The sequence below is a fragment of the Euleptes europaea genome, chromosome 15 (genome assembly GCF_029931775.1).
Source record: "Euleptes europaea isolate rEulEur1 chromosome 15, rEulEur1.hap1, whole genome shotgun sequence".
NCBI classification, from domain to species: Eukaryota; Metazoa; Chordata; class Lepidosauria; order Squamata; family Sphaerodactylidae; genus Euleptes; species Euleptes europaea.
This window is the reverse complement of record NC_079326.1, coordinates 57792307-57820260: the sequence shown is the minus strand read 5'-3', so window position 1 is coordinate 57820260 and position 27954 is coordinate 57792307. Positions and strand designations below refer to the sequence as shown.

General features: G+C 46.9%; 1 protein-coding gene across 3 annotated transcripts; it reads right to left on the bottom strand.

Annotated features, from left to right (window-relative positions):
- Nucleotides 1–1182: 1182 nt before the first annotated feature.
- On the bottom strand, nucleotides 1183–25854 carry LOC130488003 (MOB-like protein phocein). 3 transcript variants are annotated; one of them, XM_056861584.1, is made up of 9 exons: nucleotides 25839–25854; nucleotides 22359–22523; nucleotides 7863–7925; nucleotides 7278–7378; nucleotides 5336–5378; nucleotides 5025–5111; nucleotides 4015–4094; nucleotides 3704–3815; nucleotides 1183–1531 (listed from the first exon to the last, which is right to left on the bottom strand). In XM_056861584.1, the coding sequence occupies exons 1-9, from the start codon at nucleotides 25839–25841 to the stop codon at nucleotides 1400–1402; spliced, it is 786 nt and encodes a 261-aa protein (XP_056717562.1). In that variant the 5' UTR covers nucleotides 25842–25854; the 3' UTR covers nucleotides 1183–1399. The 3 variants fall into 3 exon arrangements, with proteins under 3 accessions (XP_056717562.1, XP_056717560.1, XP_056717561.1); XM_056861582.1 differs by lacking the exons at nucleotides 22359–22523; nucleotides 25839–25854 and adding an exon at nucleotides 12940–13060; XM_056861583.1 differs by lacking the exons at nucleotides 1183–1531; nucleotides 3704–3815; nucleotides 4015–4094; ... (2 more) ...; nucleotides 7278–7378; nucleotides 7863–7925 and adding exons at nucleotides 19457–19623; nucleotides 19968–20057.
- Nucleotides 25855–27954: the final 2100 nt, after the last annotated feature.

Here is a 27954-nt window from a genome sequence, read left to right as displayed (position 1 = left end):
CTCATGGAGTAACCCTAGAAGGAAACAAAATCAAGTAAAAGCCAGCTTTGGTCCCGTTAAGGCCAAAGTGTTTCTACTCTGAAAGATAGGAAAAAAGGGGGCCCTGGTGAATGTCTTTTAATGTGAAAGACCCAGTCACCAACTTCAAAGAGTTTAAACATCTTACCAAGTCCCATTTAAACATACAAAAGATTGGTAATGCTTTCAGATTTCAGCATCCATGTCTACCTAATGTAACAAGGCATACAAGAAACACCCTTTCTCAAAAACAGAACTGCAGCATATGAGATAGTTCAAACTCCATTACTTTGCACTCATGAAACCTCAGCCAACCTGCAAATGCCATTTAAAAACAAACTTTTAGATATGAGGGAACAAGGGGCAAAAACCCCGACTGCTGGAACATAAAAAGCAAATGTTATTTTCAGGGGTGGATAAAGACAGGGTCCGATTCCAGTTGCACACAACGCAATGAGTAAATTCAAGCTGCTAAGAACATGAAGCCTCTACTGCTACAAACAGGTAAGATTCTTTTAGCGTGCACCGCTGTAGTGTTACGTGAACATTTAATGCAAGGTATAGTTTGTAAGCCGTTACTCTAAAGATGCACGGGCGTACGCCACAGAGTACTTCACTGTAGGCAAGAGGGGGAACACGTCGGCTTTATCCACTGGGGAGAGGAGCAAATAGAGAAACGGTGGAGGGGAATCTTTGCCTCCAGGGGACGGCACAGTTGAGTTTTTGTGAGACACGCGAGCCTCCACCAAGACAAAAAGGCAAGTCCAGAAAGAAACAGATACATCTAGAATATGCTTTTGGCAACGTAACAAAATTTTTTTTTATCCTTTTGGTATTAATACTGTAATAATGGATATTTGGATACACACATACTACAATAGTTTAGCACTACATATGCGTACACCCAAAAGCAAGAATCTGGGAACTAAGATAAGGATAATTTCTATAAAATACATAATTGGACTTCAACCGGACTTGCTGTTTTCCTTCATTAAAACGTCAAACCAAGAATTAAAAGTTAAAAATTCCAAACTTCATTAGTACAAGAAGCTTCAACTTATTAGACTGAAATTGGACAAGGTTTGAAGATTGTGATCCAATGATTGTTTAGCGGCAATTTTTCAGAACTGTAAATTCTTTTTTTCTTTATTAACAGGCAGTATAAACAGATAATTCTAATTTTATTTAAAAACCATGAGTGCCACAATGAAGAATGTACAGTTCATGAATAACTTAAACCATATCCCATATTAAGAGGAAATGAACACAGCATACAAAATATTTACTAACCAGAGCTCTAAGGATACATGATTGAAGTTTCTAAAATGATATATACAGTACATTGTGTTAATCAGGTGTTCGTTAGAGTCCGCGATACCGATCATGCCTCACTTTCACCAGAAACTGAATTCTGGACTTCCTCTTCTAAAATGGGGACAATCAGGTTGTCCTTCGACATCAAGTTGTATTTCATCACAAATTTGGTAAACCGGTGGCACAAGAAGGTTTCGTTCTGGGGAAAAGAAAAAGGAATCGCGTCTATGACATGCTTGAAACAACACTTTGAAAGATAAGTTAGTCCACGTTACTCAGGACTATTGTGTATGCTACAATTTCTTGCCCAAGCCTCCAAATATATCGTACCCCCCACTTGTGAACCCCAAAATGCATGCAGCCCACAGGGGGCCATCAAGATATTATATTAGGTGCTGTGGAGCACAGGCAGGATGGTGCTGCAGCAGTCGTCTTGTTTGGGGGCTTCCTAGAGGCACTTGGTCGGCCACTATGTGAACAGACTGCTGGACTAGATGGGCCTTGGTCTGATCCTGCATGGCCTTTCTTATGTTCTTAGTCATTATGCCTATCTATTCTCTCCAGGATCAGAGGAACATGCCGAATATATTAGGTGCTGTGGAACATAGGCAGGACGGTGCTGATGAAGTTGTCTTGTTTGTGGGCTTCCTGGAGGCACCTGGTTGGCCACTGTGTGAATAGAAAGCTGGATTTGATGGGCCTTTAAACTTTCCCAGCAGGGCTGTCTTTATATTCTTATGATACTTGCTAAATCTCCCTACTGTTTAAGCTCTTCTGGGTCACAAAAGCAGGGAGCCCCCAAGTACCTGTAGACGGCCAAATACACTTGGTGAGGTATTAGCAGCCCAAAGAACGACTTAACGGCAGGGCTGACGTTACAATAAGGATTCTACCCAAGCAACTGCTCCGCCTGTGGAACAGAGACCATTACTCTCAAGCACTCGCCTAAAGTATTGCTCAGTACATAAAAATGCTGAATGAATTGTGCTCCAGCTTACAGAAAGGTTCCTATGACTACAGTGGTCAAAACCCATGTGAAGAAAGGCCATTCATGTTTGCTTTCTGATCTGAGGCACTTGAGACATTTCTTACTGACCCACTGGCCTATTGGTGGCTAAATTTCCAAGAAGGTGGAGGAAGAGGAGGAGGAGGAGGAAGAAGAGTTGGCTTTTATATGCCGACTTTCTCGACCACTTAAGGCAGAATCAAACCAGTTTACAATCACCTTCCCTCCCCCTCCCCACAACAGCCACCCTGTGAGGTAGGTGGGGCTGAGAGAGCTGTGACTAGCCCAAGGTCACCCAGCTGGCTTCGTGTGGAGGAGTGGGGAAACCAACCCGGTTCACCAGATTAGAATCTTCCGCTCATGTGGAGGAGTGGGGAATCAAACCCGTTTCTCCAGATCAGAGTCCAACGCTCCAAACCACCGCTCTTAAGAACTACACCACGCTGGCTCCAAAGAACAGCCAATCCACACCATTCACCCTTCTCACTTCCAGTTTCTAGATCTGTGGACAGCCTGGCTCCGAATGTCATGACATGAGTATATTTGGAAAGCGGTGCAGACCATACCTTCCCTTCTAAACAACATCACGAAGAAAACACTCCCTAACACGCTGCTTCAGGGCAGCAGAGGAGACCCAGAGGTGACCTCCAAGAAGAGCCCAACACAAGTTCGACCCAGAGACAGATGCCAGCGCCAAGTTAAAGCGGTCATCCTACCCCCCACCCCAACTTGCAAAAGGGCCTCTCTTGCATCTACACGACTCATCCAACCTATTGCCAATGGTGTGATCAAAAAATGACCTCATATCTTACAAAGGTACATTCAGGATAAAAACCTTACTGTCAGCCCACTCAAATTTAACAGGGCAATCCTAAAAACACCTTCCTGGCAGGAAGCCCCAATGAATAAACCCCAAAAGGATTCTGAGTAGACTTACTTAGGATTCTCTGTACTCCAAATCCTACTCAGTGGGTCTATTCAATGGGATACACTTCCAGGAAAGTGTTCTTGGGATGGTAATTTATATATCTATAATATATATATATATATATATATTATAATTTATTATATATAATTTATACTTCAATGTTTTTATTCTTTATTATTTATTTTCAGTGTGTTTTACGGTGTTTCATCTTTGTTGTTAGCCGCCCTGAGCCCAGCTTCGGTGGGAAGAAAGGGCAGGATATAAGCCTAACAATAAATAAATAAATAAATTTGATTTACTTTGTATATTATTATGTTGTCTATTTAATTGCTGTCAACCGCCTGAGCCTGGCCTCAGCTGAAAACGGGCGGGGATATAAATCCAATAAATAAATAAATAAATACCCATGATGACATGCTTGATATTACAATGCTTACCTCATATTCGTCAAATATTTGACGGTGATGAAAATACGCATGCGAAAATATTCTGTAAATCCTACGGCAGACTGATCCTAGTTTGGCTACGGAGGATTCCTTTATGCTAACTCTGAAAGAATTAAAAACAAACATTACTGGCCGGATCCTGTTCTTTTTACTTAACGCTCTACTACTTTTCTTTTTATTTTAAATCAAGAATGGTTTTAATTTTATATAGCAAAAGTTTAACTTTCATCAAATATTCTCTAAATTTTAAACACTCCTTGGGAACTCATTAAAAATGCAGAAAGGCACCCATAGCACTTTACCTGCTGGGAAAATATTTATTGCTATTGAGAAGGCAAGCAGCTCCATCCAACGTGTGCCTGGTATAGTCTATGGCAGGACACTAAAAAACAAGCGAAAGGCAAAAGGTTTTGTTTCACTAAAGGCAGCAGGTTCTTCTATCACCACTGTAGATACCCCCCTGGCCCAAACTATTCTACAGAGTCATTAGAACTCTCACAGTGGACTGTCCAATAGCAATACTTTGAAGATTTGGCTTAAGAGCCAGCATGGTGTAGTAGTTAAGAGTGGTGGTTTGGAGCATTGGACTGACCTGGAGAACCGGGTTTGATTCAAACTGGCTTACAATCACCTTCCCTTCCCCTCCCCACAACAGAAACCCTGTGAGGTAGGTGGGGCTGAGTGTGATTAGCCCAAGGTCACCCAGCTGGCTTCGTGTGTAGGAGCAGGAAAACCAACCCAGTTCACCAGATTAGCCTCTGCCACTCATGTGGAGGAGCAGGGAATCAAACCCAGTTCTCCAGATTAGAGTCCACCGCTCCAAACCATCGTTCTTAACCACTACAGCAAGCTGGCTCTCACTGTACGAGAACTCACCAACTCAACTCGAAGTGAACCGAGTCAAACTAAAATAAACTTTCAAAGTCACCTCCAAGATGTGCAATCAGGTTCAGAGAAAATTACATGCCTTTGCCCGAAGTGCTCAACGGCATCTCGACTGCAATGTTGGAGATGAGAAGAGGGGGCCAAGGGTTGGCTCTCCTGCTGGGATCAGGAGCCTCCAAAGATATCGCCCAGCGGGGCATGTGTCATCACTTGAAGTGTGGCAGCCCACGAGTCTTGAGGGGAGGCATGTGTCTACTCCCTGTCAAACACTGCAACAGCCCCCCAAGGTTGACCGTCTTCCAGATTACAGCACAGGACAGAAGGTATGACACTCGGTAGAGGACTACTTATTTCTGTTCACGACAAGGACGGTGTGCGAACAGGAGGGGAATGCCTCGACGGCCCCCGTCCGGACTCCCCTTCTTACCTCTTTGGGAGTTTTGTGGGCTGCGCAAAGAAAAATCCACTGTTCGGTTGCCGTCATCTGTGTGCAGGTATCGGGATGGCATTCAGTCTGTGGAAACACGATGCCGCAAAGCAAGATTAAACCGAGGAGAAGAATTGAGTGTATCGCAGTGCCCAACATCAGGACGAAACAAAAAAGTCTGAATTGAGATACAGGAAGCGCTGCACAGCAAGAGTATGCCTTAACATATTCCCCTCCCAGACACACACAAACACACAAAAGGAAAATTTGGGCTTAACTTTTAAAAGGAAAATAAAGAAGGGAAAAGTTACCTGAAGTTTAACTGCAAGGCCATTCAGCTCAAGACAGAACTGCCTGGAATTTTAGAAAACAGAAGGTTAGGCGGTTGCATCTTGTCCTTATTAGAAAAGAACAGACGAGCTGTGACAGACATCAGTACTTGGGAATGTCTGTAGTATGACATGCAATTATCATTTCTGGAATGAGGGGGCAAATGGAAAGCATGCTAAGTCTGATACGCAAACAAAGCTAAAATAATTTCAACTTCTACAACAAAAGTAACAAGCACCTATAGGAAATTCTAGCCTGTGTCACAAATCATAATCACAGAGTTAGAAGGGACCACCAGGGTCATCTAGTCCAACCCCCTGAACAAAGCAGGAAATTCACAACTACCTCTCCCCCACATCCCCAGTGACCCCTACTCCAGGCCCAGAAGATGGCCAAGATGCCCTCATTGTTCAACAATGTTGACCCAGAACAAAATCAAAGATATTTTAAACAGGCACATGTAAGATCTTAAATATGTACACGTACCCCTAGAGGTGGAGAGGGACAGCCTCACTTTTTAGTAAAATCAACAAAGATGGCCGCTGCAGCAAAGTCTGTGAACTGCCCAAACTCTTGAACGTCACCAAACACAAACCATGTAGAAAACAAGGCTCAGTTACATAAACAAACGGGCTGAAGCCACCACGGTCTGGAATCCACCATTTTGTTCTGTTGCTGCCCGTTTGTTTCACTGACACAGGGCACTGTTGTGTTGATGTAATACCACCTTTGTGTCAGCAGAAGACACTATGTGCTAAATGAATCTGGAAGCGCCAATGGGAGGAAGCTAAATGGTAGGGCCTAACCCAGCATTCTGTGCATGCACAGAGGGCTTTTTCAAATTTCATTCCCCCCACAGGCTCCTGTGCACTCCCCTCTACCACACCTGAAGGTAAGAGGATCCTCCAGAGGAACATTCCAAGTGGCATAAGGAGCCATAGCTGGAAGGGGAAAATCAGCCACCACTACACATGGGGGTGGAACAGCAGGGACCTTAAGATGCCTTGCCTTCGCATAAACTGCACATTCAGCGCAACAGCGAAATGTGCTGTTCAGCATCGCCAGGACAAGCAGAAACTAAGCAAGAGATCCCTTCTGGGCAGAACACAGCACACACTTTTGCTCCCCCCACAAGATCATAATACATTTATTTTACCAATGAAACTTTTTTTATTCTACACTGTCTAAATGACTGAGAACTTACCACTAAGACTTAACGCAGTGCATAGTTAAACTGTGTAACTCGCTGCTACAGGATGTGGAGATGGCTGCCAACTTGGAAGGCTTTAAAAGGGGAGCGGACAAATTTGTGGAGGACAGGGCTATCAATGGCTAGTAGTCATGATAGAGATCTACTCCCTGAAGCATCAGAGGCCGTATGCCTCTTTAAATCAGTTACTGGGGAGCAGGACAATGCCATCACAGTCATTTGCTTGTGGACTGCCTAGAGGCAGCTGGCCAGACACTGGGGGAACAGAATGCTGGACAGGTGTTTGGGTCTGATCCATCAGGGCTGCTCTTATGATCCTGGAGGTCTCCTGTTACTCTGTCTATTTTTTTCATTTTAATAACTTATTTGGAGTTCTTAATGAGAACTTTCAAGGTGATCCTTTCCCTGCCAAATCAGCCTTTAAGAACCCTTCCCAACAAACAAGGGGGGAAAAACCCTCATGACCCCCTAGGCACACCTGCGTGCCAGTGCTACACTGCTGCTTGCGTACAGACCAGCACAGAGCAACAGCATCTTAACACCCGAGGTTTACGTTCTTGCTCTTCCCTCCAGCAACCTTGGCATCTCAGATTTGTGTTCCCAGGGGCATAAGGAAAACCAATATTTAAATGCAAGGAGCAACTGGCTTCTTCAAGGACTGGCTACAGTTACGGTTCACTTTAGTTCCCCTCCCTTTCTGCATCAGCCATTACCTTAAGTGTTCATACTTCCATACACCTTCATCTTGTCCTTCTGGAGGTTCAAGAATTTTGTCGATGTTCGAACAGTCTGCCCTTATGTTTTGCTGGATATACTAGAAGGAAAAACATTCAAACACAGTTGTTCAAGTTTATGGCTATTCTCCTGAAATACTCATGGCTGAAGCAACACTGACAGAATGGTGGCTTCCCCTCTACGGCCTCAGACATTTTGTGAGAAACGTTCCCCTGTTGGGCCGCCAGTCTTCCAAAGGAAAGAGCCAATGAATATTGCACAAAATCTAATATAACAACTGGACATTACAAGGAAGTTTGTCTTGGTAATCCAAAGACAATTACTGTGAACAAACAACACAACTATCGTTACGAGAAAGACAGATGAGTTCCAGTGAGTCTTCTTGGCATGATAAATTGTGACAATTCCCTAAATGTTCAAAGTTCCTCTTTGTGTATAAGTAAAGCTACCTTCGAATCTCTTCTAAACACTTTGCTGACATACCCTAGCACAAGCACAAATGGCAGAATCCAGAAGATAGCTGTCTAGAGCAGTCAAAGAGAAAGAATGTAAATATAGAATACCTGTTGAACAGCCAGGGTGCTATCCATTTCTTCAAAAGATTCATCAGGCCAATTGTAAAAATCCTAAGAGGGGGGGGGGAACAAAGACTTTTTAAACACCAGTCCTCAAGAGGTGCTTTCTTCCCACAACAGTATTCTGGTAGACCTGTATCAATACACCAGCAGCAGGATCTTGAGTGGAGCAATTCTTGGTGCTCCAATGCCTGCCAGGGTGGTACAGTGGTTAAGAGCGATGGACTTTAATCTGGAGGACCCGGTTTGATTCCCCACTCCTCCACTTGAGCGGCGGATGTCCATCTGGTGAACCTGTTTGGTTTCCCCACTCCTCCACATGAAGCCAGGTGGGTGACCTTGGGCTAGTCACAGTTCTCTCCGAACTCTTTTCAGCCCCAGCTACCTCACAAGGTGTCTGTTGTGTTGAGGGGATGGGAAGGTGACTGTAGGTTTGAGACTCCTTAAAGTTAGAGAAAATTGGGGTTGTTGTGTCAGCCCTGCTGAAACGTGCACCCGGAAGGCCCCAAGGATAATATTCCCCATTTTGCAGCACCAACAGCCACATCTACGCTAACAGCTACGTGGGAGACAGCTAGTTAACTCTAGGGATGTCAACAAAGGTGGCTACGGCCAACACAGCAAGGTTCAACCACACCTACACCAGCCCAAGGTGGGGGGTCAGAGCAATGTCGTGGATCTTGCCACTGCAGTGACGCAGCAGTTTTTGCATTCCATTCTGCACCCTTATTTGCCTGAAGAACAAGACCGGGTTGCGGAGGACATCTGCAGCATTCTGAACATTCCATTACAAAAATGTTATAAAGGGGAAGAAAAAGATGGCTCCCCCTATGCTAAGACCACGGATTTTGGATCTTTGCCATCAAAAAAAATGCAAGCTCATTTTATTATGCTTATTTACATGGAAGTAGGTCCCACTGGCCCTGACCCAGATGGCCCAGGCTAGCCTGATCTGTTCAGATCTCATAAGCCAAGCAGGGTCGGCCTTGGTTAGTACTTGGATGGGAGACCAACAAGGAAGGTCCAGGGTCGCTCCGCAGAGGCAGGCAATGGCAAACCACCTCCGATTCTCTCTTGTCTTGAAACCCGCCATGAGGGGTTTCCGCAAGTCAGCTGTGACTCAATGGCCCTTTCCACCACCACCAGGCCCCACTGAACTCAGAAGGCTTACTTTCAAGTAAACCTGCCAAGACTGGGCTAAGTCTTGCAATGCCAACCATGTTCTACTGCAATTAACAGAACTTCACCCACAAACAAATATGCTTGAGGTTGCAATGAAAAAAAATGTTTTCAGCTGACATTTAGGGCAATCTAGTCTTTCCATCTAGACATTAGGAAGAACTTCCCTGACAGTTAGAGCGGTTCCTCAGTAGAACAGGCTTCCTTGGGAGGTGGTAAGCTCTCCTTCCCTGGAGGTTTTGAAGCAGAGGCTAGATGGCCATCTGTCAGCAATGCTGATTCCATGACCTCAGGCAGATGATGAGAGGGCATCTTGGCCATCTTCTGGGCATGGAGGAGGAGGTCACTGGGTGTGCGTGTGAGGGGAAGGTAGTTGTGAACGACCTGCATTGTGCAAGGGGTTGGACTAGATGACCCTGGTGGTACCTTCCAACTCTATGATTCTATAGCGTTACAATGTATTACATTATTCTAACTGAACAAAATATTTTTTTTCTTTTAACAAGACCAAACAAGCTAATACACAGCACTAAAAGCGACGTGCGTTCCCAAGACAAGAATAGACTCACAAAATTGCTTTGTATTATCTTTAGAAAAAGGCCACTGAAACAAACCCCTACCCATGACATTCACACTTCTGAACCCACTCTCCTCCTCTGGGGCACGGCACAACAGAGATGCAACCCACACCTTCCCCAAAAGAATGACTCATCATTTTTTTGGAACTGATAAATAGCTGTAGTACTGAAAAAGAATAAAACCCATAGGACTAATGACAGCAGCGATTAAAACCAACGAAGTAATCACAGCCTTCCTATCACAGAATTTTTATGGGGGGGGGGAGTATTTTGTCATACAGGATGTAGGAGTCAGTGCAGGAAAAATATCCCAAACAGCTGTTTTCCTGCTAGTTGTTTTATTCAAGCTTCTACGCTTTAACAATAGAAGGCCCTGTTTGACTGCAAAACTCCAAAGACGTCCTATAGCAACCTCACTGCAAAGGCTGAATACTGAAATGCTTCCTTCTAATGTAGACTTCGAAAACGACTGGGTCAATGTCATTCACGCAAGAAGATATGCACAAGAAGATTCAGATCCACCCAAGAATGCGCACACACCCTGACTATTTGCGAAGGAAGCAGAACTTACTGATGTGAGCAGTTCACATTACTCCCAAAAGAACAGGCAGATAGAGCGGAACATCAATTGCACATTTTGACGTGCCATTGAGCATAAGAAGAAGAAGAGTTGGTTTTTATATGCGGACTTTCTCCACCACTTAAGGAAGGATCAAACCAGCTTACAATCACCTTCCCTTCCCCTCCCAACAACAGACACCCTGTGAGGTAAGTGGGGCTGAGACAGCTCTAAGAGAGCTGTGACTAGCCCAAGGTCACCCAGCAGGCTGCATGCGGAGGAGTGAGGAAACAAATCCAGTTCACCAGATTAGCCTCTGCCGCTCATGTGGAGGAGTGGGGAATCAAACCCGGTTCTCCAGATCAGAGTCCATCACTCCAAACCACTGCTCTTAACAACTATACCACACTGGTATAAGAGTTTTATACCTAGTCACGACCCTGTGATTTTCACACTTTTCATATTAAAAAGTTAATGTTTACTAAATAAAATCTAATCAATGGGTTAACTATTACAACACTTTATGTATGAAAACCTCAATTTCCGTCTAGCTCTTTTCTGTTCCCATAGGACAGACGCCAATTGCATCTTTCTTTTAACAAGGTTCTTAGAACAAGGCAGTCTCAAGGTAACTTAAATTGAAATAAGTCACTTTGGTACATCCGGGATTCCCAGGACACAGCTTGCAATATGTCGTGAGGGGATGGATCTGAGAGACACGCAGAATCCACACATGTTCCATCCAGCTTTGATGGAAAGGTGCTAAGTCACACACACCCCAAGTGGGCAAGCAAAGCCCTAAAAAGGAAACAAAAATCTAAGGTCTTAACACCATGCATTTTAATAATTCCAGAGGGATAGCCGTGTTAGTCTATTGCAGCAAAAATAAAACAACAGTCTTGCCTGCAGGGCTTTGAAGACTATCGAAATGTATCCCAGCACAAAATCTGCAAGTCAGAGCTCCCTTCATCTCAGCCCAACGCCCGCTTCCTCGTATCACCCACTTTGGAAGTCCAGCCGCAGGATCTGGCACAGTAGCCAATCATCCTGGGGCGTGACGCCGCTTGCGCAAGCTAGGCTGCCATCTGTCAGGCGTTGCCGGTGACATACCTTTCTTTGCTCCCCCGCCCCACCCCGGCCACTGAATAACCAGCCTCAGACAGTCACCACCGCGAAGAATCCAGGACAGGTGGCTCCTAAGCCTGCAGAAACCACCCTGGGCCGTATCCTGATCTGTAGGGGAAACAGAGCACTGTTCACCTGCAGCTGCCCCGCTAGAACCCCACACGAACACATGAGGCTGCCTTCTACTGAATCAGACCCTTGGTCCATCAAAGTCAGTACTGTCTACTCAGACGGGCAGCAACTCTCCAGGGTCTCAGGCGGAGGTCTTTCACATCACCAACTTGCCTAGACCCTTTAACTGGAGATGCTGTCAGGGATTGAACCTGGGACCTTCTGCATGCCAAGCAGATGCTCTACCACCGAGCAACAGCCCCTCACAATGGCTTTCCAGGGTTTGGGCAGGGGTCTTTCACTTCACCTACTTGCCTTGTCCCTTTAACTGGAGATGCTGGAGGTTGAACCTGGGACCTTCTGCACGCCAAGCAGATGCTCTACCACCGAGCCACAGCCCTTCCCCAAAATTGGAACCCAAAGTCCACATGAAGTTGCCTTATCCTGAATCAGACCCCCCTTGGTCCATCAGAGTCAGTGTTGTCTGCTCAGACCAGCAGCAGCTGTCCAGGGTCTCAGGTGGAGGTCTTTCACATCACCTACTCCGTTTAAGTGGAGATGCCGGGGATTGAACCTGGGACCTTCTGCATGCCAAGCAGAGGCTCTACCACTGAGCCACGGCCCCTCCCCAAGTCTTCCCCATACACCCCATTTGATTTTCCTGCTGACCCTTTCGACTCACCCCCCCCAAAATATACCTTCCTTCCTTCCTAATATATTTTTATTGCATTGGAGGTCATTTTACATCTCCATACCTTTATAATTACAATTTACACTTTCCTTCTTCCAATACAAATTATCCCCTTTCCCACCCCCCCACCCCACGGACCAGTCCATAATATCATATTTTCAGCCGTGAGCATAGCCTCTTTAGTTTTACTAAAGTCTCTTCGTTGGCTTCTCCTCTTTTCACCCAGTTAATGTATGGGTTCCACTTGGTCTTCACTTCCATTTCTTCTGTTTCTCCCATTGTCTTCCTTCCTTCCCATTCCTGACACCACAAGTTACAGGTTAGGGAGGGGGGGGCAAGAGAGAGGGAGGGAATCAAAGCAAAAGGGGAGTCCAGCAGCCGCTGCAAGGACGTGTCCCGCCCAAGTCCCAGGCTCCCAAGGGAGAGACCACCACCCGAAGGACGCGTCCTGCATGCAAACCCCGTACCCCACGAGCCTTGGGTGCCCCAACCACCATCTTCCCCGCTTCTGCCCCCCCCCGGTGGACCACCACCCCCCCACCCCCGGCCATCCCTTCTCCAGGATATCCGCCCGCCTCCTTCTGACACCCTCCCCGCAGGTCGACCCTCAGGACACGCGACTGGGCCTTGAGGACACGTGTCGGGGCATTCCGACGCTCCCACGGGGAAGCAGCCCCTCCCCCGCCGACAACCCAGCTCGGCGTCCGAGGGGCCGCCCAGGCCGCGTCCGCCGCGCCGGGCCCCAGCGCCGCCGCGGCCCCGGGGTCGCGGCCCCCCGTGCCCGGGGCAGGCGGAGGGGCCGCGGGAGGCCTCCGGGCTCACCTGGGCCTTCGTGCCCGGCCTGTTCCGCCTCAGCACAGCCGTCCCCTCCGCCATGACCATAGTGACAGCGAGCGGCGCCAGGACCCGGATGCGGCGGCGGCGGAGGAGGAGGAGGAGGCGGAAGTGCCGCGAGACGCGGCGGAAGTGCCGCGAGACCAGCGCCCTCCCCCCGGAGGGAGGGGAGGCGGTGCCAAGGAACGGCCGGCAGGGGGCGGCAGAGAGAGGCGCCCCGCTGGCTGCCTCAGCGAAGCGGGAGTAACGGAGGGAGGAGCACGGAACAGCGGAGTCGGAGGGAGGGGGCGGAGGAGGCGGGCGGGAAAGCGGCGCCGATGACGTCGTTGTCGGGGGCGGGACGAACGGAGAGTTGCAGCTACGGCTGCGGGGAGGGGCCAAAGCAGGCTTGCCAACCTCCAGGTGGCACCTGGAGATTTCCTACTATTGCAATTGAGTGGGCGGAGGAGGCGGGCGGGGAGGCGGCGCTGATGACGTCGTGGCCGGGGGGCGGGGCGAACGGAGTGTGGCGGCGGCGGCTGCGGGGCCAAAGTGGGTTGCCAACCTCCCGGTGGGATCCGGGAAACTCCTGTTATTACAACTGATCTCCGGGCGATCGAGATCAGTCCCCCTGGAGAAAACAGGGTTGCCAGGCCCCTCTTCCCATCGGCGGGAGGTTTTTGGGGCGGGGTTTGGGATAGGGAGGGGCTTCAGTGCCATAGAGTCCAATGGCCAAAGCGGCCATTTCCTCCAGGGGAACTGATCTCTATCGGCTGGAGATCAGTTGTAATAGCAGGAGATCTCCAGCCACCACCTGGAGTTTAATGTTAAAAAACACTCTCAAAATTTTACAATAGTCAAGTAACAAAGAGGTTTTAATCAAACAATAAATGAAAACAGTTCTTCAAAACACGATAAGCGAAGCAACGCTATGATTCCTGCAACATCGTATATAGAACATAAATGGCTGATACAGCTCAGTCATAAATTTATATACATGTATATTGCTGATAATTCTCAGTCAACAACATAGAAAACACGGAGCAGGAACAGTTGGTCATGGACCCAACCAGAGGGGAGGCGATCCTGGATTTAATACTCTGTGGTGCTGCCAGTGACTTAGTGCGGGATGTGGATGTAGTTGAGCCAGTTGGCAATAGAGATCACAATGGTATCAAATTTAATTTATATGCAAGTGGGAAAGTGACTGGGATATCTCACACAATTACCTTTGACTTTAAAAGAGGGAACGTCTCTAAAATGAGAAAACTGGTAAAGAGGAAGTTGAAAGGAACAGGGTTAAATCTCTTGAAAAGGCTTGGGGGTTACTCAAGTCCACATTGCCAGAGGCTCAGCTAGCTTGTATACCGCAGGTCAGGACAGGTAGTAATAAGTCCAAGAGGTCACCACCATGGCTAACGGGTAAGGTGAAGGAAGCAATTAGAGAGAAAAAGTCTTCCTTCAGAGACTGGAAGGTTTGCCCAAACGAGGCGAACAGAAGCAAACACAAACTTGCACAAAGGAAATGCAAGCAGATAATCAGAGATGCAAAAAAAGATTTTGAGGGGCATATTGCTAAACACATCAAAACAAACAATAAGAAATTCTTTAAGTATATTAGGAGTAGGAAACCAGCTAGGGAAGCGGTTGGACCATTGGATGACAATGGGAGTAAAGGAACTCTAAGGGAGGATAAAGCGATTGCTGAAAAACTAAATGAATTCTTCTCATCTGTCTTCACTGTTGAAGATACAGGGCAGATTCCTTCTCCTGAACAGAGATTTTGGAGAGGGGAAAATGAGGAACTGAGGCAAATAGTGGTAACAAGGCAGGAAGTCGTAGAACATCTAGACAAACTGCAAACTAACAAGTCACAGGGACCAGACTGTATTTATCCTAGAGTTCTTCAAGAACTCAAATGGGAAATTGCTGAACTTCTAACAAAGATATGTAATATGTCCCTTCGATCAGCCTCTGTACCAGAGGACTGGAGAATGGCCAATGTAACACCCATTTATAAAAAAGGTTCCAGGGGGGACCCAGGAAATTACAGGCCAGTTAGCTTAACGTCTGTTCCGGGTAAATTGGTGGAAAGCATTATTAAAGATAGAATTAAAGATATTATTAAAGATAGAATTGTCAAGCATATAGAAGGGCAAGGTCTGCTGGGCAAAACCCAACATGGCTTCTGTAAGGGTAAGTCCTGTCTCACAAACCTGTGTTAGAGTTTTTTGAAAGCGTCAATAAGCATGTGGACAGGAATGAGCCTGTGGATATTGTGTATTTGGATTTCCAACAAGCTTTTGACAAAATCCCCCACCAAAGACCGCTAAGCAAACTTCATAGTCACGGGATAAGAGGACAGGTCCTCTTATGGATTGAGAGCTGGCTGAAAAATTGGAAGCAGAGAGTAGGAATCAATGGTCAGTTCTCCCAATGGCGGGATGTGAGCAGTGGGGTGCCTCAGGGATCTGTGTTGGGACCGGTGCTTTTCAACCTGTTCATCAATGACCTGGAGTTGGGGTTAAACAGTGAAGTAGCCAAGTTTGCAGATGACACCATGCCTATTATATTGGGTTCGGTGGAACACAGGCAGGATGGTGCTGCTGAAGTCGTCTTGTTTGTGGCTTCCTGGAGGCACCCGATTGGCCACTGTGTGAACAGACAGCTGGACTTGATGGGCCTGGGTCTGATCCAGCAAGGCCTTTCTTATGTTCTTCACTGCTTCTTCTCTTTTCTCCTCAGGTACCTTTCTTCTCAAGGGGTGGGGGGAAATCCATTCCCCGACTGTTCATTCCCAGGCCGGCTGCTCCTGGCCATTGTGAGCTCACCTCCCCTGCTAGTTAGAAAGCCTGCCATGCCTTCTGGAAAGAGGATGCCCACCCCCCATGTGCCAGCGGTTCCTCAGTGGAACAGGCTTCCTCGTGTTGTGCCTAGAAAACGTTACCCCAGGTAGATCTGATCAAGGATAATGCGCTGGAGATCAGGAATTACTTTTACAGCTTATTCTATTTAATGGTACCAGTTTAAACAGTACAAGCTGGGATCAAATCTCTCCAGCCGAGACCCAAAGAGTCACACTGCAGAAAGAATCACATTGTCATTGTGCATCGATCAACCTTTACAGACTTCTAACAATAAGTATACATTTTCTAATTTCCCCATGGCATCATTCTTAGCTACTGAAATCAACATGCAGTTCTGCAAAGCAAAGTCTTTTGCTGAGACGCGAAGGTCCTTGTAATGAGAGAACGAGCTAGCAAAGCAGAGGAAACCCGGCATTATTTGGGATGTTGCAACATTGAGGAATGTTAGTGTATGTGGGTGCTTTTATGCATAGTGACTAGGAAATGAAGAGAAAGGAGAGGAAGGGGTGGTGGTTCTTGACACGCATTTATCTACACGGGTGTCATGTCTAAAAGGAGGATTCCTGCACCTGTTTATGTACACAGGGGCAGTTAATAGTGCCACAGGTAGAAGACCTTTATTTGGGGCACTTCATTCCCCCCTGTTCACGTTAATTGACATTCCTGTCAATTCCAGGGTGATTCCTGGAGATCCCTAAAAGTGCTTTATTTAAGAGTCCAAGAGGTGGATAAACTCAGGAGGGACAGTTTGAAGAACCGGCAATGCAATTGAATGAGAAGCATTAATGGAAGAGCGTATAAACCTTACAAGACATGGTATAAAACATGGCAGAAACAACAATTCAGCAATTGCACATCCTATAAAAAACAACTTCCTCCATCCTTTTTCCAAACAAGGCATCCCAAAAACCAGAATCAAAAGCACTTTGCCAACTTTGAATGGGAACATGTGCAACCTCTTATATTTGATACAATATTTAAAACTGCATCTCCTGAAACATCAATCTGGAAACAATTTGAGAAATCGAATTTCCCACAGACACCACCAGCTTCTGCCAATAAGTAAGACAATGCTAACTTATTTTGATATATTGCAGCACTCATTTGCATTTTTGCTGCTCAGCTAACAGTTCAAGTGCAGAAGCATATTGATTGGTTATGATTTCGAAAACAGCTTGAAGCCTTATAATACGATCAAGTAAATATATATAGGTGTACAATATTCATACATTTGACTATGAGATTATGAAGCAGAATCATAGTACTCAATGATGCGCTGAGCTGGCCATGCATCCCCCCATTGGGAGCCGCCTATGTCAACAGACCACCTAGAACACTTGAGATCATCAAAAAGGGGAATACCCAGAGAATCACCAGAGGATGTGGGCAGCAAAAATAACTCAGGATGAATGACCCCCCAAAACGCAAGACCCAGATCACCGCTTGGGCAGTCCAGAGTAGGCATGACTGCCACAGAGCCAGAAAAACCCGTCACTCGGGAGGTGGTGAGCTCTCCTTCTCTGGAGGTTTTTAAGAAGAGGTTAGATGGCCACCTGTCAGCAATTCCGATTCTATGACCTTAGGCAGTTCATGAGAGGGAGGGCATCTTGGCCATCTTCTGGGCATGGAGTATGGGTCACTGAGGTGTATGTGTGGGAGGTAGTTATGAAATTCCTGCATTGTGCAGGGGGTTGGACTAGATGACCCTGGTGGTCCCTTCCAACTCTATGATTCTATGACTCCCCCCCCCCCACCAATTCTATCAGGCGCTTCTAGAGCTTTCCAGCCTTCTCCGTGGGCCTTGAGGAGACCGGGAACACAAGAGCTTTGCCCTAAACAGCCTTGCCCGGTCAAGGCCTTTTAAAAATCTGTTTTCTTCTGTCTCTGTTCTTGGAGGAAGCTCCAGCAAAACAAACAGAATGAATTAACCTCGACAAGAGCTGGCTGCAGCCGGCTATGGGACAAGTCTTTGTCGGTTTGTGTGCAGGAGGCAGACACCGTTTGTAGATGCATCTTGTTTTCTTCACATCAATGCTGGACAAGGTTGCCTGTTAGTGGGGCTTTCATCTCTTGGCCCCATAAGATAAAAGTGACATTGTAAGAGGCTTTTCTATTTTGTTTTTGACATTTGCAGTGACTTTCTCTGTCAAGTAACTTTGCATTTCCAAAAGGCAAGGAAATCACTCAGGCAATAAAATCCTTTGAGCAAGAAAGTATGCAAGCAGCAGCTTTAATTATCCTGCTGAATAATCGTCTTATTCCCGACTGCAAATAAGTGTTAAAGGTTTAGCCTAGATCTGCTGGAGCTTTTCCATGTGACATTCTTGTCAGCCCCCTTCTGTAAATATGCACATATTACTTATTTCTTTGGGGTGTCAGATTTGGCAAATGGGGTTCTTGGGTGAATGGGGTTTGTTTGGAGGAAGGGGTTACCAGCATAAAGTATTTTCCCATTGAAACTAATGGACATTAAGATCAAATTTAATAACTAAAAATGAATGGCGTGGCTAACTAACAGATCACATGTTTTTTTTTTAAGTAAACCAAAAATTATTTTTGTGCACAAAATATAAATACTGCCCTAGTGACAGCCATCTTCACAAGGCTGAAGTGCAGGCCCCCCTATGTAAACCGCAGTGCTGATAACACCAGACCATCAGATCACAGTAAATCTCATGACTGGGTCCTTGACTGTCTCTGTAAGAGATAATGATGCATACTTGGACCGACACCACATATTTAATCTGGGATCTGCCACTGCAGTTTTTAGAGGGAAAACATCCTGGAGTGGATATCTTGTTTTAATGTTGAGCACATGAAGCTGTCTTATACTGAATCAGACCCTTGGTCCATCAAAGTCAGTATTGTCTACTCAAACCGGCAGCAGCTCTCCAGGGTCTCAGGCAGGGGTCTTTCACATCACCTACTTGCCTAATCCCTTCAACTGGAGATGCCGCGGGTTGAACCTGGGACCTTCTGCATGCTAAGCAGATGCTCTTACCACTGAGCCACAGCCCCTCTTACTTACAAAACTGGCCCAGATAGAGGAAGGTATCCAAATGTAACTTTTAAATGGTTGTGACTTCATCCTAAATGAAACAATTATCTTGGCCTCAGACAGCTAACCACTTAAATACTTATTCATCGATTTACATTATTTATAGTTATGCTTTAATTGCTGATTTTTGTGTTTTTACATTTGCATGGTCATTTTGGTTTTATGGGGCAGAAAAGCTAGTTTTTTAAATAAACAGTGAGCCACTATTCCCTCTAGTCTTCCCTACCTGTCACTGAAGTGGGGGACACAGCTAAAGCACCTATACATGCATGAAATCAAGCAGACTCTAATCTGGAGAACAAGGTTCGATTCCCCTCTTCTCCACCTGAAGCCTGCTGCGTGACCCTGGGCTAGTTACACTTCTCTCTGAACTCTCTCAGCCCCACCTACCTCACAAGGTGTCTGTTGTGGGGAGAGGAAGGCAATTGTAAGCCACTTTGAGACTCCTTAAGGTAGAGAAATGCGGGGTATAAAAACGGACTCTTCTTGTTAATTTAGAGCAGCTCATAAAAGAAAAAGCAGAGCACCATGAATATGACTGAGGCGTATGTTTACTGGACTATACAGATTTTATTTTTAGGCCACAAAGATTGTTATTGTTATTTGAGAGACTTCATATTTATTAGAAAATAAGGACATTATTTACATGATGGAAAAAAATCTTCTGAGCACACGGGCGGAATGACAGCTTCATAATATTGCAGCAATAGGAATAGTTCAGTCAGTGTACTTTCCAAGAATATCGCCATCTCGGAAGATGAAATAGTCCTGCAAAAGGAAACAAAAGACAAACAGCAATTAGTGCGTGTGTCAAGATACCTGGAAGTTCTTTGATCACACAGAATGATTTATTGCACATGCCAAAGGGTCAGCACTTCACAAATATTAACTGAACGCATTCCTTCTACTTTATACAGGTTGAGTATCCCTTATCCGGACTGCTTGGGACCAGAAGTGGTCTGTATTTCGGATCTTTCGGTTTATTGGAACATTATGGAATTTTTGCAGTTGTGCACATGTGCCAAAAGTTCAGAGAAATGATGCTTTGTAAAACAACGTTAAGCCTGTAGAGCCAGATAGGAAAAGATAGATTTTTATCTATAGAAACCCACCTTTTCACCCAATACAACCTTTGTGCCACCATATTCTGGTAGTAAGACCTTCTCACCGACTTTTACACTAACCGGCTGCAGGTCTCCGCTCTGTAAAGGAAGGACAAAAGGTTAACGCAAATCCTTATTGCGATGTTGCGAGAAGCATCCGGCAGCCAGAACACAGTTCTCGGTCAAACAGGATAACCAGGTTAAGTAAAACGGCTGCATACAAAACAGCCAACGAAACCACAAGCTGCGCAGTCTAAGAATAAGCTTCACAGTTCCTCAGCTTTGCATGGTTCCTTCCCTTTCCAACAGTATGAAGCTTTCCTGGCTGAGACAAACAGCAATGTGTTACAAGGTCCAAATGAGACAAAAGCATAAACTAACTTGTGTCGTTTATTTATGAGTATTCAGGTAACTCTGGATCTGTTTATGCTTTGTTATTCAGCTTCTGGCGGAAGCAATGTTGATCCCACAGTTGAAGGAGAGCCAGCATGGGGTAGTGGTTAAGAACGGTGGTTTGGAGCAGTGGATTCTGATCAAGAGAACTGGGTTTGAATCCCCACACATCCACATGAGTGGCGGACGCTAATCTAGTGACCTAGGTTGATTTCCCCACTCTTCCACCTAGGTCAATTGACATGGTAGATTCCCCTTTTGTATTTTTTGTAAAATAAAATATGAGAAGAAAAAACACCTATACCAGCACTGACTCTGCACATAGATGTAGACGAAAGGCTACAACTTAAGCAATTTGGATGTGCCATCAAGAAACCAATTATATTGATAAGTGAGCTGTAATGAATTCAGACAGTAAGATTTTAATTAGAAGGCTGGGAAGGCACAGGGAAAAGAAGATTGTAATTCCTTTTCACATGTTGCTCAGATTTTCACTGCCACTTACTCTAGAGGTGGAACCCTGCTGCATATTTCACAACACGGTATGTTTATACGTAATCTTACAAGTAACTTGCACAAATAATGATTATCGCTGTTAAAACCATTTGCTTATATGGTAAGCAATTAACTTCCATAGCATGATGCAACCCCCTTTCAGCTTATCCATTAAACTTGTTCCCTACAGTTGTAGTAAGAAACTTAGATGCTGCAATGAAAGAGCCGTATCTACGTGATCTCATGACTGCTATTTAAAGACTATGTCAGCACCACTTAGGTGGTTTGCCGACGAACCTGAGGCTATGGAAATATCATTCTTGAGAAAAGACTCCTCCTAATCATGTGCGGAAACTGAAAGGAACAGGAACACAGACATGCAGAAGTAAGCAGCAGCCTTTTCGTGGCACTTCACAGATGAGCAAAATGTATTTCCAGCATGAACCTGTCACTACAGGTTCATGGCCCGGCCTGATGTCACTACATCAGGCCGGGCCATGTGTACCATATAAAATTTAATGCCAGGTACCTGAGACATAAACTTTATAGCAGGCAAAGGCAATTAGGTATAGTATTTTTTTTACTTTGTTTTTTTTAACTTAAATTATAAACATGCTTATTGAAATAACACTTGCGGTATTTTCTTTTATTTAACAGTCTTTAATCATTGAAACCTCAGGGCTGGGGAAGGTGGCTTTCTCACCTGGCCGGATAAGAGCCTTTAAGGGGCTTGATCTGGCCCGTGGGCCTAATGTTTGACACCCCTGCTCTAGTCCATGAGAAACTATATCAGAATGAAATTTTGTTAAGACTTCCAAGTGCCACAAGCCTCCTGTTGATTTTTGTTGCAACAGACTACTCGCACAGCTTCCCCTCTGGAACTGGCATGCAGGTGTCTCTTTCCCAGTTCACAAACTGCCGGGGGTGGGGGGAGCAATTGAACCTTACCAGAGGTCCGGTAGAAGAAGAGTTGGCTTTTATATGCCAACTTTCCCTACCACTTAAGGGAGTTTCAAAGCGGTTTACAATCACTTTCCCTTCCCCACCCCACAGCAGACACCCTGTGAGGTAGGTGGGGCTGAGAGAGCTCTAAGAGAGCTGTGACTGGCCCAAGGTCACGCAGCTGGCTTCATGTGTAGGAGTGGGGATACCCGGCTCACCAGATTAGCGTCCGCCGCTCACATGGAGGAGTGGGGAATCAAACTCCATTGTCCAGAGTCCGCCGCTCATGTGGAGGAGTGGACAATCAAACCCCATTCTCCAGATTAGAGTCCACCGCTCCAAACCACCGCTCTTAACCACTACACCATGCTAGGGGCTCAGGAATTTACAGCCAGGCATGGATAACTACCATTTGAAGTTTTATTTAGCAGGCTGCTGTAGCCAAGGTCATGGTATCACCTGGCAGGATACGTGGGGCGAGTGGTGATGAAAAAAGATGATTTCTCAATTTGGAATTTATAACACAAAATATGGAACAAAAATGTATCTAGAAACCGATCGCACGCGTACCTTTCCCTTAGAGCCCGACCCAATGGCAACCACAGTGGCCTGCAGCACTTTCCCCTGCGACTTCTCTGGGAGCATGATGCCGCCTTTGGTGACAGTCTCAGCTGCACATCTTTCAACCAGGACCCGGTCAAAGAGCGGAAGGAATTTCTTAAACGCCTGCCCTGCCTGTTGAAATAAACGGTTAAGTCATCACGCACTACAAAGAAGCCTTTTCGCCTCCCAGTCGCAACTTATGACGCGCTCTGAATTGCTGATCAAAGTCCCGACTCTGCCAATGTAAATAGGAAAGGCATAGTATGAAGTTTTTAAAATGTGGTCTATACTGCTGTGTGTGTGTGTGTTAAGTGCCGTCAAGTCGCTTCCGACTCATGGTGACCCTATGAATGAAAGTCCTCCAAAATGTCCTATCCTTATACTGCTACGTGTAGCTTATTGTTAGGATCCTATTGTGTACTTTCTGTACCGCTTAATTTGTCATGTGAATACTTGTGCTATGCTTCAGTTCTTTCTGGTGGTTCCAGACTTCTTAAAATTGGTTACTGAATGTCCCACTTTGTTGATTTTACTGACTTACTCTGTGTAATCCGTCTTGAGTCCGTGTGAGAAAGGCAGACTATAAATAATGTAAATAAATAATACCCCATTTTGAACAAGCGGTCACATGTGTCAATGTATCAGAGTGGAACCTTATTTATTAATTCAGTGCATTTAAATCTTACCATGAAAGGATCTCAGGGAGGCATCCACGGTTCTCTCACTTCCTCCATTTAATCCTCACAACAACCCTGTGAGGTAGGCTTGGCTGAGAGAAGACAACTGGCCAAAGGTCACCAAGTAAATTTCACGGCAAGAGTGGTCTGAAGCCAGGTTTTCTCAATCACACCACACTGGCTATTGGTGTGGCAAATTAAAATATTTCACATCATTTTTAATGCAAATGATCTTCACTCCATGCTTCATAATAAGACTCACTTTAAAAACTGGCCAAGCCCTCAGTTATGCAAACCAAGGATATCAAGAACAGGATGGCTCTGAGCTATTTGTCATGACTCACTGGTAAGATTCCACAGGCTTGCATGCTTGGCTCCACAAATCTTGTTCAAAGGAGTAATTGTATGAAAGTTTTCTGAAAAACTACCATTTTCTCTGCCAGCTGAAATACCTACCTGAACTTATTTGAAAGGATATGGGCCAAGTTGTGTTAAGTCATGATTTTTGAACAGGTACATTATGGGAAGACTTCAGATGTGAGAAAGAGTTATTTCAGTTAAATAAAAAGAGCAAACATAACAGAAATGACTCTGGAGACCTGTCAGGCCGTTGTTGGTTTAGCAGTTGATGAAAACAATTTGGGAATAAAAGTAACACACGTAAAATACAAACATAAGCTCAGGTTTAAATGTAAGGCACTTCCAAGAACGATTAACTTGAAGGAATGTAAGCGAGCACCGAACAATTTAGCAAGTTGAACTTTGGCCATTATTAACCAGCTTTAGCACAGTACTGCACTCACTAACTTTAGTGCTAAAAACAGAACAATCTATGACCACTGTCGACTAGGAAGCATTAAATCAATTAATCAGGCTTTTGTCTGCATCTATAAAAAGCCACAAAGTAATCCCCCTTCTTTTGTGCATCTGCTTGGCTGCAAGGTGAGTCGCAAAGCAAATGTCCATTTCCAAAGAAGCGGCAGAAAACACCAGGCCAGGACAAAGAGCAACTGGGTTTCAGTTGAAACATTACTAGATGGTGCCGCAAGGGGGCAGGCAAGCAGCACAGCAAGGGCTTCGAGGCTCTTCTAGCTGCTTCTATGGGCTGTCCCCATAGCAGGGCAGAGGTCTTACAGAAACAGCTAGAAACAGGAGGGGCAGGCGAAGCACCAAAGCCTCATTAGAGGTGGCTGCTGCAGAGGGAAAATCGAAAAACAGATCAGACGGTGAAGAACACAGAAGTGCAGCGGAACACAATTGCTAACTTGGCAACAACTCCCCGATAAAGAACTCCCCACATACGATTTCTTTGGTTTTTTACATGGGCAATCATAGAATCATAAGAGTTGGAAGGGACCGCCAGCCTGGGTCATCTGATCCAACCCACTGCACAATGCAGGAAATTCACAACTAACTCCCCACCCCCAGTGACCCCCCTACTCCATAATCCATGGGGGGGGGGAACCCTCCAGGATTCCTGGCCGATCTGGCCTGGAGGAAAATTTCTTCCTGACCCCTAAGTCAGGCATTACCCTGGGCATGGAAGAAAGGGCCATGAGAGCCAAACACTGATGCAACCCTTCCTGCCCTTCCACACATGATCTGCCTAAATTCACAGAATCAGCATTGCTGACGGATGGCCATCTAGCCTCTGCTTAAAAACCTCCAAGGAAGGAGAGCACGCCACCTCTCAAGGAAACCTGCTATAACTCTCAGAAAGTTCTCCCTAATGTTTAGCTGAAAACTCTTTTGATTTAATTTCAACCTGTTGCTTCTGGACTGACCTTCTGGGGCAACAGAAAACAACTCGGCACACTCCTCTATATGACAGCCCTTCCAGTAGTTGAAGATAGTTATAATATCACCTCTCAGTTGTCTCCTCTCCATGCTAAACATACTGAGCTCCTTCAACTTTTCCTCCTAGGAATTGATCTCCAGACCCCTCCCCATCTTTGTTGCCCTCTATGAAGAAATGGGCTTCTTCTCCCTTGAGGTTTACAGGGAAACCTTTAACGCCACCCCCCCCGCTTCTCCAAGCAAGTATCAGAGACTTGGAGGTTTTAAAATGCTAGAAGGGGCTCCAGGAAGAAAGTTTCTGGAGGTTCTAGGAAAAACTTCTTTGACCCAGGTTGGCCTAGTCAGTGGGTGGAGACAGAAAAGAGTTAAAACTGCTGAGAGGGAGCAGAGAGCCCCTCTTTTGGCTGGGACACTCAGGGAAGAGAGAGCTTATGGGCATGGAGTAGGGGTCACTGGGGTGTGGGGGGGCAGGTAGTTGTTAATTTCCAGCACTGTTCAGGGGGTTGGACTAGATGACCTTGGTGGCCCCTTTTTAACTCTATGATTCTATAAGATCTCTGACATTAGAACTGCAGGGGTCAGAAGTACTTCAAACTATTCTCTTGGTAGCATGGCCATTTCCTAATCCTCACCCTGTCCCTGTTCACGCATCTTTCGCGCCTCCTCGGCCAAATACGACCCACACCCTTTAGCAAAGGACACAAACTCCTTAATTTAACCCCTTAGGAAAACTCAAAACACTTGCAAGGGTTTTTTAGAACTGAGCAATTTGTTGGACCCAACAGAATTCCACCGTGCCCCCCTCCCTCCGTGCAGGAAGCCCACTTCCGGGGGGACACCCCCAACACGCACCCCCACCAACGCCTAAAACAGTTTAAAACTGCAAAGCCATAATGCAAAAGATTACGTAGATTCTTATTAACCAGGAGGAAACGGAAAAGCAAGGACCCGTCCTCCTCCCACCCGGCCTTACCATGGCGCCTGCTGCTGGTGCTGCCTCCCTCTCACGCGCACGCGCGCCAGAGACGCGGAGAACTCGCACATGTGGGGGAAGGTCACCCTCTACTGCGCTTGCGCACCCCCACGCCCTTCTGGGCAGGATTCCTTCCGGCGGTCATGGGACTAAAAAGGGGAGAATATACCGGCGGCGCCTCTTTAACCCTTACACTTTCTCCTCACAAAACAAAATATCTTGTAATTTATTTTATGGTTGTGTCTATTTCTTTCCCTTTTAGTTCCTTGTATCTTGAAGGGGGTGTGCGTGTATGAGGGGAAGGGGGGGGACGGGCCCCTGGCTTCCGGAAGTGACGTGCCGCCCCTCATGCGACCCCTTTTCGGCGAGCATGGCCATTCCAGAAAATTCTGGAACGGAGGGGCCCGGGAACCTGCATATCGGAGCCACGCCCCCTCCTCGCTTCCCTCCGGCGCCAGGACCGTTAGGAGGGCGCGGTGGGCGGGGCCTGGCGCGGTTATGCGGGCAGGCTGGTTCCGGGGCTGCCTTCCCTCGCCACGGCGGGCGGGCGGAAGGGGGCGTGGCCGGCGAGCGAGGGGGGAATCCAGCAGTCTGCGCGCGCGCGTGTGAGCGAGCGAGACCCGCAGCCGCCTTCTTCGCCCCGTCCCGTCCGCGCCGCCTCCCTCTCAGGTAAGGCGGAGGACAGAGGCGGGCTCTGAGGGGAGAATCTTCTCTCCCCACCCCCGCGAGTGGAGAAGGGTCTCGACCGAGGGCAGAAAAAGAGGGGTCGGAGGGCCCGTGTGGGGGAGATGCGCGCGCCGGTCACTGGGGGGGGGGAGAGAGAGCGGTGAGTTTACTGCGTTGTGCACGGGGGGTGGACTAGATGACCCCGGGGGGCGTTCCAACTCTAGAAGATGGAGGGCACCTTGGCCATCTGGGCATGGAGTAGGGGGTCACTGGGGGGGTAGTGGTGAACTTCCTGCATTGGGCCAGGGGGCTGGACTAGATGACCCCGGGCGTCCCTTTCCAACTCCTATGATTCCGTATAAGACGCACGCACGTGTCCTGCACGGCGGGCCCTCGGGTGCAGGGCTCGGAACGGGTCCTGCGAGGGCGACGGGGGCCCCCCAGGGGAGGCTTCCCCCCCCTCCCCGCAGCCACTGAGCCTTCGAGCCCCGCCCCCCCCCCCAGGGCAGAGGCTGCGGGGAGTCGAGCGGGATTTGCTTCCGGGAGAGGGGTGCCGTCGCGGGGGAGGGGAGGGATCCGCTAGGACCTCGGGATCCCTCCTCGGCTGTTGCAATCCTGCCCGCCCTTGCTTCATCCCGCCGGGGGGGGGGGCTTCGTGCCATTGGGGGGCGCCACGTGCTCGCGTGCACGCCTGCGCACGTGCGTCTACGACGGAGAAGCGGGGCTGGGGTTGCCTTTGGGGGATACCCGCGCCTGCTCTCGCCTCTCCTTTCCAACCGGCCGGTTTTTATTTTTTGGGGGGGGGTTCCTCCTGCCCCCCTTCCTACGTGGATAATTCACAGTGGGTAGCCGTGTTAGTCTGTCTGCAGTAGTAGAAAAGGGCAAGAGTCCAGCAGCACCTTCAAGACTCACAGAAATATTTTCTGGCAGGGTAGGAGCTTTCGTGAGCCACAGCTCACTTCTTCAAGACTAACAGAAATATTTTCTGGCAGGGTAGGAGCTTTCGTGAGCCACAGCTCACTTCTTCAAGACTCACAGAAATATTTTCTGGCAGGGTAGGAGCTTTTGTGAGCCACAGCTCACTTCTTCAAGACTAACAAATATTTTCTGGCAGGGTAGGAGCTTTCGTGAGCCACAGCTCACTTCTTCAAGACTCACAGAAATATTTTCTGGCAGGGTAGGAGCTTTTGTGAGCCACAGCTCACTTCTTCAAGACTAACAAATATTTTCTGGCAGGGTAGGAGCTTTCGTGAGCCACAGCTCACTTCTTCAAGACTAACAGAAATATTTTCTGGCAGGGTAGGAGCTTTCGTGAGCCTGTGGCTCACGAAAGCTCATACCCTGCCAGAAAATATTTCTGTTAGTCTTTAAGGTGCTACTGGACTCTTGCTCTTTTCTATTCCTATGTGGAGTCTGGGAAGGTCGGTGATCTCTGGATCGGTGCCGTAGT

Coding starts and splice junctions, on each gene's coding strand:
- LOC130488003 (XM_056861584.1), bottom strand. Junction 5,112..5,335: donor GCCTTGCAGTTAAACTTCAG/GTAACTTTTCCC, acceptor GTGTTTCCACAG/ACTGAATGCCATCCCGATAC. Junction 4,095..5,024: donor CCCACAAAACTCCCAAAGAG/GTAAGAAGGGGA, acceptor CTTGTTTTTTAG/TGTCCTGCCATAGACTATAC.